Below are 18,483 nucleotides of genomic sequence, written 5' to 3'. Positions count from 1 at the left end.
GGGCAAGGACATCAAGGTTACAGGATGTCTGATTCAAGATGATATAGTGCTTCATCAGAAGAATGGAAATTATGGTGCAACTGCAGAATTTGTTTCCCTGTTCCAAAAATTATAATTCATCCACAGCTCTACATTAGACAAACAGAATGCTATCTCAGAGGCTGTATGAGTCAGTGAGAATGGTGGCAGAGATGCTGAACAGTGTGTCACTTGCATCCGTGTGTAAGTTCATATTGTGTTACCAGCTATAGCACGAGGGAATGATACAAACATAACTTGGACAATTTCCATTCCTGATGGGCTGGAAGTGATGCTGATCGGCCAACAGGATCATTCATGTTCACAGATGTGATCAGTTGAGTAGCTTTGGCTTAGTTGTTCCATTAGAATCATAATTTCTGTTTCCCAACCAATTTCCCAGCACAGGGATGATGTTGACCCAAATGCATGGCTTTAGTTTGGGTATTTAAAGACAGGTTGTAAATGTAGCAGCTAATGAATGTGGCACTGCCCTCACCACAAGGAAGGAGTGGACAAGCTGACGTTGCTCCTCTGCACAATGAATGGTGGGGTTCAGGGGAGTATTGCAGAGCAGGGGGATCTAAGAGTGCAGGTGCAGCCCAACCCAGCCTGTCTCGATGACTTTCGTCCAGTGGCTCTCACACCCATATTAATGAAGTGTTTTGAGGGGCTGGTCATGTAATACATCAAAAACGGTCTCCCTGCCAACCTGGACCCACTACAGTTCGCTTACAGAGCCAACCAGTCCACAGAGAACGCAGTCTCTACAACACTCAACCTCGCACATCTCGACCGGAAGAACACCTACGCCGGGATCCTCTTCATAGACTTCAGCTCAGCTTTTAATACAATCATCCCACAGCAGCTGATGGAGAAGCTGAAGCTGCTGAAGGTAAACACTGGCACCTGCAATTGGGTCCTTAACTTTCTGATGCAGCGGCAGCAGACAGTCAGGGTGGGCAGCCGGACATCAAGAACCATCGCAGTGAGCACTGGCTCACCCCAAGGCTGTGTCCTAAACCCCCTGCTGTTCAGTCTGCTTAGCCTTGACTGTACTGCCAGACTCAGCAATAATTATATCAACAGGTTCTCTGATGACACAACAGTGGTGGGTCTCATCAGCGACAACAATGCGTCGGCGTACAGGATGGAGGTGGAGCTGCTTACAGAGTGGTGCAGATCTCACAATCTCACCCTCAACGTGGAAAAGACAAAGGAGATGGTGATCGATTTCAGCAGGGCTGGAAAACACCATCACACTCCGCTGCACATTGATGGTGTTGCTGTGGAGAGGGTCAGCAGTGTGAAGTTCCTGGGACTTCACCTGGCGGATGACCTGACCTCTATGACCAACACCACAGCAGTCATCAAAAGAGCTCAGCAGCGGCTCCACCCCCTCCGGAGACTAAGAAAACCAGGTCTCCCTACGGTTCATCTAATGACCTTCTACAGGGGCACCATCGATAGTATATTGACCTACGGCATCACTTCCTGGTTTGGGAGCTGCAAGGCTTACGAACAAAGACAGCTAAACAGGATAGTTAAGACAGCCAGTAGGATCATTGGTGTTCCACTCCCTTTCTTGTTGGAGATCTATAATAAGCGGAGCATCAGCAGAGCCATCTCTCCATTATCAAGGACCCCCATCATCCATCACACCACATCTTCTCCATTCTGCCATCTGGGAAGAGGTACAGGAGCATCAGCTGCAAAACCAGCAGGATGCTACACTGCTTCTTCCCACAAGCAATAAAACTGGTTAACGGTGTCCCCTCCCCATACATCATACACCAACACATCTAACCTCGCCCACACTTTGATAGCTAGACACCTGTCAAGGTAAAGTCACTGTTTGGTCTGAATGTCTGTGTTTAGCTCAATTTTAGATATGTTAATTTTAACGTTTTATGTATTTATTCTGTTTTTATTAACTGCACTGACTGGAACTGATGAGAACCAATTTTTCGTTTCTTCTGCGTATGTAAGTGAAATTACGATAAAGTAAATACTGAATACTGAAAACTGCATGCTGCATGGTTCCTTGAAGGTCGAGTCGCAGGTAGATAAGGTGGTCAAAAAGGCTTTTGTTACATTGGCCTTCATCAGTAAAAGTATTGAGTGTAGATGTTATGAGGTCATGTTGTAGTTGTATAAGACATTGGTGAGTGTATTTAGAGTATTGTGTTCAGTTCTGGGCACCATGTTATAGGAAAGATGTTGTCAAGCTCGAAAGGGTACAGATAAGATTTACAAGGAGGTGGCCAGGACCAGAGGGTCTGATCTCCAGGGAGAGGTTGAGTACACTATTCCCTTGCGCGCAGGAGGATGAGGGGTGATCTTATAGAGGTGTATAAAATCATATGAAGAATAGATCGGATGCACAGATGCACAGAGTCTCTTGCCCAGAGTAGGTGAATCAAGGACCAGAGGACATAGGTTTTAAGGTGAAGGGGAAAAGATTTAATAGGAATCAGAGGGGTTAATTTTTCACACAGAAGGTGGTGGGTGTATGGAACAAGCTGCCAGAGGAGATAGTTGAGGTTGGAACTATTCCAATGTTTAAGAAACAGTTACACAGATACAAGGATAGGACAGGTTTGGAGGGATATGGACCAAACGCAGGCAGCTGGGACTAGTGTAGCTGGGACATTGTTGGCCGGTGTGAGCAAGTTGGGCCGAAGGGCCTGTTTCCACACTGTATCACTCAGTGCTCCAAGTTACAATGGCGACTTGCCAACTTGTCAAGCGTTATGCTATAGGCTTCACTGAGATTTTGCTGCATCTTCCCTCTCCTTTACGTCCGGCATTCAGTGCTGTTGCGTGCACATAGCAAACCACCACCATTCTTAACAGTTAGGTGCAGATTGAAGCATCTCGTCACACCAGTTGTGGCACCTTCAACCAATGGTTTGCTTAATAACATTTCAATCAGACAGTGCATCTTCATTGACTTAAGGCATATCAGTTTTTTCATGGTAATTTTATTGCTGAATAACCAGTGAAAATGTAAACCGTGAAGACAAAGGAATTTGGGGAGTTGCATGAATAGTATCCTGCGTACAAACCAGCAGCCCGTAAGTGGCATGTAATCCTTTCTGATTCGTGAGAACTCCAGACTGCTTTGAGGTTGCTTTGATTGTCACATGGTTATGCAGGGAATGGAGGGATATGTACATGTTCAGGCAGACAAGATTAGTTTCTCTTGCCAGCAAGTTTGGTACAGACTTTGTAGGCTGAAAGGCTTGTTGCTGTGCTGTAATCTTCTATGTTCTATGCTCTCTGTAACCATATACCCTCATTGATGAAATCAATGTATATGGTAGTCCTCACGTTCAAGATGATTCCAGGAATAAGTGGGTTAGCATTTGATGAGTGTTTGACAGCACTAGGCCTCTACTCACTGGAGTTTAGAAGATTGATAATAGACAATAGACAATAGGTGCAGCAGTAGGCCATTCGGCCCTTCAAGCCAGCACCGCCATTCAATGTGATCATGGCTGATCATCCACAATCAGTACCCTGTTCCTGCCTTCTCCCCATATCCCTTGACTCCACTATCTTTAAGAGCTCTATCTAACTCTCTCTTGAAAGCATCCAGGGGGGCCTCATTGAAACTTACAGAATAATGAAAGGCATAGATAGAGTGGATGTGGAAAGGATATTTCCACTGATGGGAGAGTCCAGGACCAGAGGTCATAGCCTCAGAATTAAAGGTTGCTCTTTTAGAAAGGAGGTGAGGATGATCTTCTTTAATCAGAGGGTAGTTAATCTGTGGAACTCTTTGCCACAGATGGCTGTGGAGGCCAAGTCTCCACTTGGATATTTTAAAGGCAGATATAGACAAGTTCTTGTTTAGAACGGGTGTCAAGGGTTATGGGGAGAAGTCAGGAAAATGGGATCAGGATGGATGCAGAGATCAGACATGATTGAGTGGCAGAGTAGACTCGATGGACCGAATGCCACTCCTATAACTTGTGAACTTGTGAAGATATACATCGCTAGTATGATGTCCTTGAAATCCAGAACTACGGTGAGTATAGCAACCACAGGCAGGGGATATCGACTGGCTCCAGTAATCATGTGTAAGAAGGAACTGCAGATGCTGGTTTACACTGAAGATAAACACGAAATGCTGGAGTCAAAGATGCAGAGGGTCAGGCAGCATCTCTGGAGAAAAGGAATTGGTGACGTTTTGGGTCGAGACCCTTCAGTCTCATGAAGGGTCTCAACCCGAAACGCCACCTATTCCTTTTTTCCAGAGATGCTGCCTTACCCTCTGGTGAGTTACTCCAGCATTTTGTGTCTATCTTTGGATCCTGTAATCAGCTGGTCTTGTGGTCCCATTCAATAAGATATGCCAACCACCCGGCTTGATAGGGTGAGTCTCCCTAGTCTCCTGAGACAACACTGTTCCAATATATCGAGTAAATCTGGCTATGTACCCAGTGTACAGTAACAACCTCACGAATGCAACTCTGCTGTGACCCCACTTTATCTCTAGCTGCCTGTGGTTCAGTAAAAAGCAGCTGCTGATGCTCGGTCCTTTGTGTTTGCTGGGCCTACTGCTGCCTAAACATAATTCAACGGGCAACTCCCAAACTGCAGATGCTGAAATGCAACTTTATTACTATTAATCTCAGCAATTTCTACAGAATGAACAGTTTTCTACAGAATGAACCAGCACAATACATGTGAGTAAAAGGTTTTATAAAGTTATTCAGGAGAGCAGCCATGAAGCTGCAATATTTATAATGAGATAATGTCATCAGCACCTTTCCACCCCAATTCAATATTGTCTACTGTCACCAAGGTTTCACTGGCAACTTTCAATGAGTTGTCAATTGTTCTCGCAAACTTAATTCACAGGCAGGCTATGAAATTCATTAACTCTCAGGGGATAGAACCACAATGATTCGTAAAAAGCAGGTCTGCCTACAACTGGATACGTAAAAGCAGAACAAAGAAGGTTATTTCATTCGGCAAAATCAAAGCAAAGAAATATGAAGAAAGACATTGCAAAAAGTGTGATGGTTAGGGAGGGTCATGGGGAAAACAGCAGAATCACAAAAATGTCATTAACAAATATGACATTGTTTTCAAAAACAATGTTTTATACAAAAACAAGTTAAATAATTCAAATTAAACAAGATAATTGAATTCAAAAAATAAGTTTTTTTCAGTCCATGGTTGAAAAATTTATACAGATTGGGAACAAACTGAAAATATACAGCAGTCAATGGTGTGAATTTCAAAAAAAAACAATGTAATTTTTTTGTCAGGTTGTATTCTTGAAGGAAATATGCCATTATTTCCTTCTGAAATTAAATCATTATTATTTCCTTTCTATCAACTTTAGAATCAAAACACCTACCTAGAATTTTATACACCAACCTATTTTTCATATACTATAATAAGTTTAGACATTAAAAAAAATTGCTTCGATCCATTTCCCTTACACCAACCAGTCCATAAACACAAATACAAACTACAAATCCCAAGATAACTTCATCAACGTGATTAGGTTTCATTTTCTCTGGTCGTTAAAGTAATATTAAAGTATTTTTAAAATTCATATAAACAATTTTCGTCAACCAAAATTATTTCAGGTAGAATGTTTTCTACATTGCTGAATTGCAGAAACATGCTTTTCCAAGACAACTTTTAAAGTTTGCACTGAAGTGGGAACATAATAACAATTGGACAGTATACTATTTACTCGCATTTGGAAGAGAATGGGATAATTAGGGACAGTCAACATGGGTTTGTCTGGTGCAGGTCATGTCTTCGTAACGAGCAACTTTTTGAGGAAGTGACAAAAGTGATTGATCAGGGTAGAACAGTGGATGTTATTTACCTGGATTTTAGTAAGACAACTGATTAACTCTCTGATGTTAGGGTGATCCAGAAGATTAAAATGCATGGGATTCATGGTTACTTGGTTGTTTGGATTCAGAACTGGCTTACTCATAGAAGAGAGAGGATTTGGGGTGGAAGGGTGTTATTCTGGTTGGAATACTGTGATCTGCAGAGACTTACAGAGATCAGAGCTGGGACCTCTGTTGTCTGAGATCAACATAAACGACAGTGGCATAAATATGTGTTTAGTTTAGAAATACTGTGTGAAAACAGACCATTCGGCCCACAGAGTCCGCACCGACCAGTGATTCCCACACATTAACACTATCCTACACACATTAGGGGCAATTTAGATTTATACCATGCCAATTAACGTTCAAACCTGCAAGTCTTTGGAGTATGGACGGAAACCAGACCAGCAGGAGAAAACCCACGTGGTCACGGGGAGAATGTATAAACTCCGTGCTGACAGCACCCGTCAGGATCGAAAACCGGGTCTCTGGCGCTGTAAGGCAGCTACTCTACCGCTGGGTCAGCATGTCGCCCAATGTTATTTGCTCTCTAAAATTGTAGATTGCCGTGACAGTGCCCAATGACTCACCTCACGAGCAATGGTAGTAATGAAGGCTGGTGGTCTGGCTGTGGCGATGAGTGAAAGAGCGTGACGTGATGAGCGGGCGGAGTCAGCTGCTGGGTTGAGTGGCAGTCCCACTGTAATGCTGAACAGGATCAAACATGGGGGAAGAGGGGAAAAACACATTGAGAATCACACACTGAAAAGATTAGCAGTTTATAATCATCCATAAAGATCATCGGAATTATTCAAACTTTGAAAAGATTCTCATATGAGCACTCCATCAAATTTTATTTGATAAATCTGTTGAGGAGCTTGGGACATTTGACCACATAAAATATAAACTGAGCATATCTATCTATCTATATTACTAAAAGTCTGTTCTTGACTGGTTTTGGCCATCTGTGCTGCGATTTCCGAGAGAATGCCACCACCTACGGCCGTCATTTTTGGCCACCTTGCTCAGAGCCCCCCTCCGCCGCATGTGTGCCGAGGATTTTTCCCGTCGATGAAAAATGACAGAGATATTAATGATTTTACAAAATTCCCCATTCTCTCTGCTGCCCCTACTGGCGGCAGGGTGGAGGGACTATAAAACCAGGAAGTGGTGTGCCTCAATCAGTGTCTGCAAGCTGGAGGAAGGCAGAGGGTCACGTTTCTCTGAGCTGTGAATAACACTGAACACATGTCTACTCAAATGTAAGTGTCCTTAGTGGTTCTAAAACGCTTGCAGAATGGGTCTATTTATCTATATTACTAAAAGTCTGTTCTTGACTGGTTTTGGCCATCTGTGCTGCGATTTCCGAGAGAACGCTGCCACCTATGGCCGTCATTTTTGGCCACCTTGCTCAGAGCCCCCCTCCACCATATGTGTGCCGAGGGCATGCCGCCTCCCCCCCCCCACAACCGCACGTTGGGGGAACAGACCCAACGGGTCTGCACTTGGTCTAGTATATATATATATATACACACACATATATACATACATATATACATATATATATACACACATACATTTTTTTTTTAAATTATGTTTATTAAAAGCATTTGTACAAATAGTAATAAATGACAAATATGTTACAGAATTCTTACATAACTTCAAAGTTTTGTTTTAAAGAAAAGAAATAAAGAAAGAAAGATAAGAGAAACTATAAACTAATAAAAAGAAAGAAAGCGAGAAAGAAAAGAGATTACACATATAAAGATTGTGGAGATAGATCCGGGAGATATTGAGTATAGTTGTTCATCCAACCCTAAACTCAAGTTATGACTTTAATTCTGTGTTAAACCAGTTTACTTTTTTAAAAATTCAATAAATGGAGACCATATTTTTATAAGACTAAAGAAGGGTCTCGACCCAAAACATAACCTATTCCTTCTCCTCGGAGATGCTCCGGAGTTACTCCAGCGTTTTGTGTCTATCTTCTTTTTATAAAATCAACTTTATTTGGTATCACATATAAACGAAATGTTAACGTATTACACTATGGCAATAATTAAACTGTAAAGAGACTTCACAAATGGCTTTCACTGGTGGATAGAAAATCAACATATTTTATGAATTAAATTTCTGTTTATTAAAAATGTTTTCTAATAAGAGCAAAGCAAAAAATAATAAGAGCAAAAACAACTCAAATAATTTTCAAATTTAACTTATAAATTAAAGTACATAAAACGCATTGGCATTTTCTATTCTGCATAAGGAATTAAAAGATAATTTAATGTTAGGTTTTTGTTTCTGTACCAGCTCCAGTATTAATAATACACATCATAACACGCATGCTAAAGCATCAACACTCATTTCCTTTATTGAAAGAATTAAACAAGTGATTTCTAAAATAATCTAAAGAACAGGTTTCCTGAGTGCGCGTGGGAGCAGTAAATTAAAAATGATCTGCTTTTATCCGCTTGCTATTAAGAAACTGTTCACTAACACGTCCAGGATATCTCTACTAAGCTGCATGTCATTGATTTGTAGCCTATGCTAAAAGCATTTTCAAAGGATACCTCCCACTGTCCTTTTTTGGAAATACAGCATAAAATACTGAATAGCTGGGTAGATTTTTGAACTTGGTAACAGATAAAACACCAGTATGGTACTTTTGCAGAATTCATCTGTTCACAAATAATATCCTTCATTTAAATACCAACCCATTATCCACAGGATTTTATATTAAACATAATGATTTGAGTTGGGCGTGAAAATAAAGTGTTATTTCAACCTTTCATTAAAAAATATCTTAAAATGTGTCCAAATGTTGGTGCAAATAAACTATAATGGAAATACTCAGCAACTTAAAATTATTAAAGGTAAAGTAGATTGACTCTTTCAAATATTGACAATTGGGGAACTTGGAAGTTTTTTTATTTGTAATTTCTCTAACACTATAATGTCACAACACTATATACTGCTCTGGTACTTTTGCCTTTGCACCACCTATTATACTTGGGTGTGGATTGGTTCTATTTGATTTGACTGATTTGCACAGAAATAAGGTTTTATGCTGAATTTCAATATTCATAACAATAATAATTCAATATCAATACAACCACTAATTCCTATGCATCATTAGCACTGTTATCAGCAATGATGACTTAAGGGGCAGTCCCACTTAGAGGACCTAATCTGCAAGTTTAGAAGAGTGTCTTCGACCTTCAAACTCACAGCATGGTCAACATGTGGTCCTAGGAGGTCCTATGAGGTCGCTGGAACTATCCTTCATGCTCGAGGGAAGTTCCCGAATACTTGTGGCCTCAGCTAGGTCGCGGAATTTTTTTTAGCATGTTGAAAAATTTTCCGCGAGTAAAGTTTGGTCGGCATAGGTCTTTTTAACTTGTAGTGCAGTGGAGTGGGGTCGCTATTTAGTTACAGGCAGTCGAGGGCAGCCGTAGGCAATCTCCTTCGTTGACCGGGCATTTTGATTGGCTCATTGGAGTTTTCCGGACCAAGGCAGCCCTACCGGTAGGTTAAATGCCCGCTAAACTTTATTATACTTCTTAAAAGTGTCTCCATTGCTTCTCCCCTCTTTCTCTTGCCTTGTCTCTTCTCTCCCCCCCCCTCCTCTAAAGGACTTACTGTTACTGTGCAGCCGTTTTACCTACTTCTTCATCGTGGGTGTGAATTTCAGACAGCGCTCTCCCGCTTTCCCTGGCCCCCGCCTTCGGTGTGTGTGTGTGTGTGTGCGTGTGTGTGAGTGTGTGTGCGTGTGCGTGTGTGTGTGTGTGTGTGTGTGTGTGTGTGTGTGTGTGCGTGTGCGTGTGAGCGCGCGTGGTCGGTCGATTCAGTTCGCGGCTTCAACACGGACGGTCAATCCAGATCGAAGTTTTCCCAGCGAGTGCCCTCAAGCTTGAAGATCGAAGTCACTCTTCTGGACTCACGGATTAGGTCGCCCAAGTGGGACAGCCCCTTTACTTCCATACTGGGTTTCACAGGTACTCAGTTGATTGATGCGGCCAATGTCTAGAATATAAACTCTTCTACGGATGGGTTGGGAGGTACCTGAGAGGGCAGAATGTTAGATTCCAAGGTAGTTATCATTTTTCTGCTGATGCCGGCTTCTATGTCCTGATGCCTGAACTTGAAACTACCCTTTTTATGGGTACTGTCCACACTTTTTCAGAGTCCCAGAATGAACAATCAATCAATCAACCTTTATTGTCATCTTGCAAGCAACAGTTGTACAGTGCAAAATGAAAAAACGTTTCCCAGGGAATACCGGAGCATCGCACATGAAATTTAAAACATTTCACACATATTAACACTAAAAACAATCCAGGCCCTGATGGAACACTTATTGCCAAAGAGGAATGTGGTACAATGGAGACAAGGTAGAGTAGCTTTGTCTTGACTTAATAAGCGTAAGGCTCACCCACTCATATAATTTGGTAAATGCATTGATAATAGCTTCCAGATTGCTTGCACACCACAGCTTGACTACTGAGGGTTGGGACGAGAACTAGTGAACATGGAATCGCTATAATCCGTGGGCCGAAGAGCACGTTTCCACGCTGTATTTCTAAACTAGAGAGCGTTAGTTAAAGGAAGAGATTGGACATACTTGGATTGATTTGTCTGACCATTGGAGGTTGGGTTTTCTCCAACCGGACAAGATGAGAGGGGTCGAGTTTAAAGGAAATTTACGTGGCAAGATTTTTTTTTACACAGAAATTGACAGGTGTCCAGAACAGACAGCCAGGGGAAGTATTGGAAGCACATACAATAGCAACGTTTAAGAGGTAATTAGACAGACAGAAGAACAGACGGGAAATTGAGGGATACACGCCTTGCAGCGACACATCTGCAGTTTAAATGGGCATTGTGTCAGCACAGACATCATGTGTTGATGGACCTGTTCCTGTGCTGTGCTATGTTCAATTGGGATTTCAGAACAATGGGGAGATAATCAGAAATTCACTGTATACTGGCTTATATTTGTGCATCATGCAAATGAAAAAAAAAAAAGTACATTTTGACACACAGCCATTTATACCTACACACATACATTCTTGCATAAATATGTTCTGCGCAGTATCCCATACACGTGTTTTACATAAATGGGAAACCAACAGATTATATATGAAAAAGAATAAAAGTTAGAATTGGATCAAAGAACGTAGAACAGCATAGGAACAGCTTTTTGGCCACAATGCCTGTACAGAATGTAATGCCAAGACCAACCCATATCTCCCTGCACATAATCCATATCTTTCCATTCCTTGCACATCCACATGCTTCATGCTTCATCCAAAAGTCTCTTAAATACCACTATCATATCTACCTTAATCCAGTGTGATCCGGGCACAAACCTTTCTGTAAACAACTTGCCCCACACATCTCCCTTAAACATTGCCTCTTTCACCTTAAAGCTACGCTCTCTGGCATTTGATATTTCCATCCTGGGGAATAGGTTCTGACTGTCTACCCCATCTATACCTCTCGTAATTTAATATACTGCTATCAGGTCTCCCCGTAACCTCCAACATTCCAGAGAAAACAATTCAAATCTGATGATATGCTCTAATCCAGGCATCATTCTGGCAAACCTAATCCGCACCCATTCCAAAGCTTACACATTCTTCCTATAATGGGGCGACCAGACGGCAGGCAATACGTCAAATATCTATATTGCTAAAAGTCTGATCTTGACCACTTCCTGTTGTTCTGTATATTGATTTTAGAAAAAACACTGCCACTTACGGCTGCGATTTTTGGCCATGTTATTCAGAGGCCCCCTCCGCTGCGCAGGACAAGAGGATTTTTCCCATCAATGAAAAATAAAAGATTTTAAAAATGTGTTAATAAAGCGTTTAAAAAATGTTGAGATTCGCTCTCCTGAAGGCCAAGCCCCTTCCGGAGGGACTATAAAACCCGGAAGTGTGAATGCCTCAGTCAATCTCTGCAAGATGGGGTAGCGAGAGGGTCACGTCTCTAAGTCTGAGCTGTGAATAACACTGAACACATGTATACTAAACTGTGAGTAGTTTTACTGACCTGTCCGTGCCCTTAATGTGGTTTGAAAATGTAGTTTGGAAATGCTAAAACTGTGTTGCCTTTGGTTTGGAAATGCTAAAGCTGTGTTGCGTTTGGTTTAGAAATGCTAAAGCGGTATTGCCTAATTAAAGTTGCCTTGCCTAATTAAAGTTGCCTTGCCTGATTAAAGTTGCCTTGATTAAAGTTGCCTTCGAGATAATTAAAAGCCTAATCTTGACCACTTCCTGTTTGTGTTTTATATTGATTTTAGAAATAACGCTACTGTGATTTTTGGCCATCTTACTCTGTCCCCCTCTGCTGATCAGGTGCCGAGGATTTTTCCCATCAAAGAAAAATGAAAGAGTTAGTAGTGTTTAAAAAATGTTGGGTCTATTACGCCATGAAGGCCACGCCCCTTCTGGTGGGAAGGGGGGAGGGACTATAAAACCCAGAAGTGTGGGCGTGGCTCAGTCTCTGCAAGGGAGGAGTAGAGGTCACGACTCGTTGTCTTTAGTGGCCTTGCACCCTGCTTCAATGGTAAGAAACTGCACTGGAATTTGGTGGCCTTGTACCCTGCTTGAAATGAATAGGAATTTCAAGGAATAGCCATGCGTCAACTGCCAGCCCACCAGCCGTGAGTGAGTGAGCTGCCAGCACAACAGGCCCACAATGTCCATACTTGCTCTCTGGAAACCAGTCCCTTCAGCCCACAACACCCATACTAGCGCTCCAGAAAGCCCCCCACCGGCCACCAATACTGGAATTGGTGGAGAGGTGGAATATTGCGTTGGGGGACCAGCCCTCCCGTGTGATGTTGGGACCCAACGGGTCCCACTTAGTCTAGTTATGTTATAAAATATAATGAGTGGCCACTATTCTCTCAAGCAGTGAGCCATTTAACACAGTTCACCTCATGGGTGATGTATGTATGAAAGTACATATGTTGGTTAAAGTAGTACTCAATGAGTTTGATTGGACCCGTCGTTGGTTTCTAATTGGGAATGCAACAGAATACATTCTCCTCAAAATGAATACATATTGGAGCATCTTTAAAATACACTACGCAGCCTCTCCTTGGTGGCACTGACCAAATCACGGTGAGAAAATTAGATTTTTTCCCTGTGGAGCCTTCTCATCTCAAAACGTGGCCATAAATGTGGAAAGTATGAAGCAACTGGACAGGAAAGGTTTAGAAAGATATAGGCTAGGCGCAGGTATGTGGATCTATCTCAGCTTGGTCAGCATGAACAAGATGAGCTAAAGGGCCCGTTTCCATGCTGTACACCCCTATGACTCCAGTACCTAAGTCAGATTGTTGGGGAAAAACATAATTCTAGATACAGTTGTCATGGTAATACTGGACTGAGAGGACATTGCATTGATAGATACGTCATCTTTCAGCTGAAATGCTACAGAAAATCTATCTGTTGCCTTGTTTCAATGTTGAAGGTATAAATTACCTTTGAAATAATATCAAGCCTTTTCCCACTATCTTATCTTCGTGATCAACCCTTCCTGCAGATTTTCATCTACTTAAGAGCAACTGAAAATGGACAGACAGACAAAACAGGAGGAACTCGAGTCACTCTGAAGTTGTGGTTGCATGAACACTGGAACTGGGATCTAATGCAAAGGAGCCTGTCCCGAAAGACCCTCACTGGTGTAGCCATTGTTAGTTAACAGAATCAAAGTTTCCCATTGAGGGAAGGCACAAAAGGTTCAGTCATCCTCCTCTGATGATCTTTGATGTTCACCCGTGGTCGGGGCCTCCCGAACACTCCCGAGCCCTCCGCAGTCTACGGGTGGCCTGATGTTCAGGCCTGCTCGCAGGAATGATGGAACTCTGACGTCGGACCGGCTTGGAGCTCCGAATCGGCCACTTCCTACCGGAGTCTGCGGCTCCCGAAGTTCACAGGCCGCACCGGGCGGAGACCCACGCCGGCAGCCCCCGGCAAAGAGATCCCAGGACTCCACGTTGCCGAAGTCAGCGCCGCATGCACTGGAAGCCCCACGAATCACAGCTCCGTGGTGTTGAAGCAGCAGGCCCAACATTCCGGAGCTTCAAACGGCGATCCAGGGAGGCATCGCCTGCTCCGCGATGAATCCAGCACTGCGCTGCCGCTGCTGAAGCTCTGGTCGGGTCCCAGGTCCCCGGCAGGAAAGGCCGCGCCAATCCAGTTGGTAGGCCACATGGAGGGGGGCGAGGACGTGACTCGCAGAATACTTGCATCCTCGCCAGGAAGTGACTGAGAAATGGTTTCCCCCTTACCCTACCCCCTTCCCCCACATACCTCCAAAACAAACTGTTAAGATAGACTAAAATAAAAAAAGATAGAAAAAACGGGCAGACTGTAGGCAGAGGCTGCCATCAATGCGGCGCCCCTAGTGGATAGTTAGCTAGATAGCTGCCGGTGCCACTTTCTCAGGCTGGGGTTCGACACCATAAAGTTGATGTTTGCCTTCAGCTAGATCCCGCGCATGGCTGGCTGCCAATGGCCGCTGGTGGCTGCAGCCGAAAGGGTCGCACCCCAGCGGATGACAGCTGACGTGCCAAAATGAGCTGCAGAGAATTCCTCCTCTTTCTCTTTCCAAGTAGCTGCTGAGATTAAAATCGAATTTCTAACCATTGTGAGTCAAGCTGCAACCGATTTTTTGGGGGGTTTAAATATGTGGGCAAGAGACTAATAGGACAGCAGAATGTTTGGGGTAATAGTTTGATCACTGCTGTTGTACTCTTTGTTTTAGTATCCTGCGAATTTAAAATGAACAGGGATCATATATATTTAATATTTAACCCATTGGGTTGTGCCTTGTATTGGGTTTTGATAAGATGTGAGAAATCTGGTGTGTAATGCTTTTCTTGCCAAATAGCCTGCAACCTTCACAGGATAGAATAATAGACCATGTTTAACAGGGACTCCCAAATCTCAGTATGTCTCATAGCAACACGCAACAGTTGAGTGCCTGTTACCCAAAGTTATTGTTGGCCACTGTCTTCCTCTCCAGCAGGTTAGTATTGTAATGAGAGGCAGCTTTCACCCTGCTCCTTGTCCCTGCCACTGCAAACCTGATCTCCATTCCGGGCTCAGCTCCACCCTACTGACTAACCAGGAACAAGATGAGCATAGCATAGCACAGCCGTACTGCCATAGAGCAGTTGGCAGATAATTTTATTCTCAGCTGCAAACAGCTCATTTTGAACCAGAGAGCTGTAGGACCAGGGTAACTATCGCACTGTCATTGTGTATTTCTCAAAGCCTTGTTCTGTTCTGCAGCAGAGCACAGTACACTGCATATGGGCAGCATGTTCCATCCAACCTATTGCTACCTCTGCCAGTTATTGATTACAATGCGATCAGGATTAAATTGTTTAAATGCAACAAGAAGGCATTTTTTCAGCTGCAGTTTGTGTTTAGTTGACATGCACAATTAACACATTAGACAACATCTTAATTTGTATTTGTGTTAAACACATTAATTAATACCAATGAAATATAACCCCTATATTTTACAGTTAAATCCATTTGTTCATCCCATTCACAATCAGCTTCTATTTCCACCTGTCATTCTGCATCAACCAGTCACAATAAAAAACATTGTGTCCATTTTTGAAAGAGGTAACATATTTAAGACAATCACAAACAAAGAACTGAAGGGGAGATAAAATATTCTTTACACAAAGGACATTTGAATTGTGGAAGTACAAGTAATAAATTATTTAAAAGAGGAATTAGTTGCTTAAAACAGAGGAATATTTACAGACTTAGGGGAAGACTTAGAGGACAGTGGTGTTGTACTAATTGATTCACATGGAGAAAACCAAAGGCAGAGATTAACTGGCCTCTTGTAACATTTAATGATTACAATAAAAATTAATTTACCATTCAGTTACAGGCCCCATAATATTTCTTGCTCATGTTGGAAAAAGCAAGTTTTTAAAATTACTCCACATTTCTGAATTGCAAACACACCAGACCCTTCACGAATCTCATTTAACCTACTGATTACATTTTAAACAACTGTTCTTTTGATTGCAAATTTACATTACTTAAATCTCCTTTTCCCTTTACTTGGTTTCTGAATGCATGTAGAAATGAAAGTAGCTACTTCAAATAATTAATGTGCAACAAATTCTGGATGTTTTTAAACTATAGAGACTAAGTGTAAAACAATTTTCATTCATGTTTTCTTTTTGCAGTTGGATTGTGTTTGACAATTGTTCTTGGATTCACAAGGATATTTCAAAGTGCAATTCTCTAGGCTTTTTGGATTATATTATTCATTGACATATGCTGAAGACATTAAACAAAGTTCAGAAAAAAATGAATTCATTTAAAATCTAATAAAAATGCAAACAGCTACAAAGAAAATACCGGCATGTTATTTCAATTTCATGCAGAATTAACTGATCTATTTCAATTGTTGAATTCACTGGTAGTTCTGACATTTACTTAGGCACGAAAATCTGGTCTTGATATCAGTGAGGATGGGTATAGAATTAAGAATATTAGTTTTAAACTAGACCAAGTGCGGACCCGTCGGGCTCGCTCCCCCAACACAATATTCCACCAAACTGAGCATGCGCCGCGGCCGCGTTCAAAGTTGTGCCGTTGACGGCTGAAATTAAGTTAGTTAATAAAGTGAATAGAGGACCCGTGGAGGCGTTTGTAAAATAAAAGGAAACTTACCCGTTGTGAGGCCAGGCAAGTAAACGCGGGAAAAAAAATGGCGATTTAAAGACATTTGGGATCCCATAGAAGGGGAAATTAATTTTCTTTACTCAGAGAGTGGTAGCTGTGTGGAATGAGCTGAGCTCCAGTGAAGGTGGTGGAGGCAGGTTAGTTTTTATCATTTAAAAATAAATTGGGTTGTTATATGGATGGGAAGGGAATGGAGGGTTATGGTCTGAGCGCAGGTATATGGGACTAGGGGAGATTATGTGTTCGGCACGGAATAGAAGGGTCGAGATGGCCTGTTTCCGTGCTGTAATTGTTATATGGTTTTATATGGTTATATGGTTTAATGTTTCCCCTTCTACGCACCAGCTCTGGGCCGAACAACTGGCACCAGTCTGCACAGACATTTTCAACCAGTGCTTTCAAACCTGTACTGTCCCTGCCTGCTACAAACTCTCCATTATTGTCCCTGTACCCCAAAAGGTAAGGATTACTGGTCCTAATGACTACTGGCCTGTCGCATTGACTTCTGTATGAGGACCCGTGAAAGGCTTGTGCTGGCTAAGCTGAAAAATATCACAAACCCCCTGCTGGACACTCTGCAGTTTGCATATCGGGCCAATAGATCTGTGGATGCCGTCAACCTGAGCCTGCACTTCATCCTCCAGCACCTAGACTGCCAGGGTGAGGATTTTGTTGGTTGATTTTAGCTCTGCATTCAACATCTTTGTGCCAGAGCTACTACACTCCAACAAACTTTCCAAGTTGACTGTGCCTGAACCCCTCTGTTGGTGGATCACCAGCTTCCTGACAGACAGGAAGCAGCAGGTGAGGCTGGGAAAGCACATCTTGGACCCGCAGACCCTCAGCATAGGAGCACCGCAAGGCTGCGTACTCTCCCGTCACCTTTACCCTCTGTACACCAATGACTGCACCTCCACAGACTCCTCTGTCAAGCTTCTCAAGTTTGCGGACAATACAACCCTGATTGGACTGATCCAGGGTGGGGAGGAAGCTGCCTACAGACAGGAAGTGACACAGCTGACATCCTGGTGCCGTCGCAACAACCTTGAGCTCAATGCTCTTAAGACAGTGGAATTGATTATAGACTTTAGGAGAGTTCCCCTCCCCTCACCCCACTCACCATCAACAACACCACAGTCACATCTGTGGAGTCTTTTAAGTTCCTGGGAACTATCATCTCCAAGGACCTTAAATGGGAGGTCACCATCGACTCCACAGTCAAAAAGGCACAACAGAGGATGTACTTCCTGCGGCAGTTGAGGAAGCACAATCTGCCCCAGGCAATAATGGTCCAATTCTATGCGGCTATCGTGGAGTCTGTTCTCACCTTCTCTATCATGGTCTGGTCTGGCTCAGCCACCAAGCATGACATCCAGAGGCTGCAGCGAATCGTCCGATCAGCTGAGAAGGTTATTGGCTGCAATATTCCCTCTATTGATGAAATGTACACTGCAAGGGCCAGGAAGCGAGTGGGTAAGATCATCTCTGACCCCTGTCACCCTGGCCTCAAACTCTTTGAATCACTTCGCTCTGGAAGGCGACTCCGGACTGTTAAAGCTGACACAGCCAGACATAAAAACAGCTTTTTTCCATGAGTAGTAGCTCTACTCAATAATCAAAAGTCTATAGCTTCCTTTTGCTCTGGTATTTTATTTAATTCACATGTTTTATCGATAATGTTTTATTATTAATGTTTAATATTTTATGTGTCATTCCTAACTGTCACTGTATGTCACGTTGTCATTTGTGGGCGAAGCACCAAGGCAAATTCCTTGTATGTGAATACTTGGCCAATAAACTTATTCATTCATTCATTTTGTAAAAGAGCATCAACAGTTGCTTGTTTCTAACATTACCAATAT

General features: G+C 42.6%; 1 protein-coding gene across 3 annotated transcripts in view; it reads right to left on the bottom strand.

The window, feature by feature from the left end:
- The window catches only part of LOC129714210 (WD repeat-containing protein 7), a 546,583-nt gene that overhangs the window by 113,893 nt on the left and 414,207 nt on the right, over window positions 1–18,483 (bottom strand). For all 3 annotated transcript variants that reach the window (XM_055663773.1, XM_055663850.1, XM_055663908.1), the window contains one exon: window positions 6,479–6,596. In XM_055663773.1, the coding sequence (XP_055519748.1) occupies window positions 6,479–6,596 (118 nt within the window). The remainder of the gene's footprint in view (window positions 1–6,478; window positions 6,597–18,483) is intronic.

Source organism: Leucoraja erinacea, chromosome 1 (genome assembly GCF_028641065.1).
Source record: "Leucoraja erinacea ecotype New England chromosome 1, Leri_hhj_1, whole genome shotgun sequence".
In the NCBI taxonomy this organism is placed as follows: Eukaryota; Metazoa; Chordata; class Chondrichthyes; order Rajiformes; family Rajidae; genus Leucoraja; species Leucoraja erinaceus.
The sequence above is the reverse complement of the archived record's forward strand: the minus strand, read 5'-3'. Positions and strand labels throughout refer to the sequence as shown.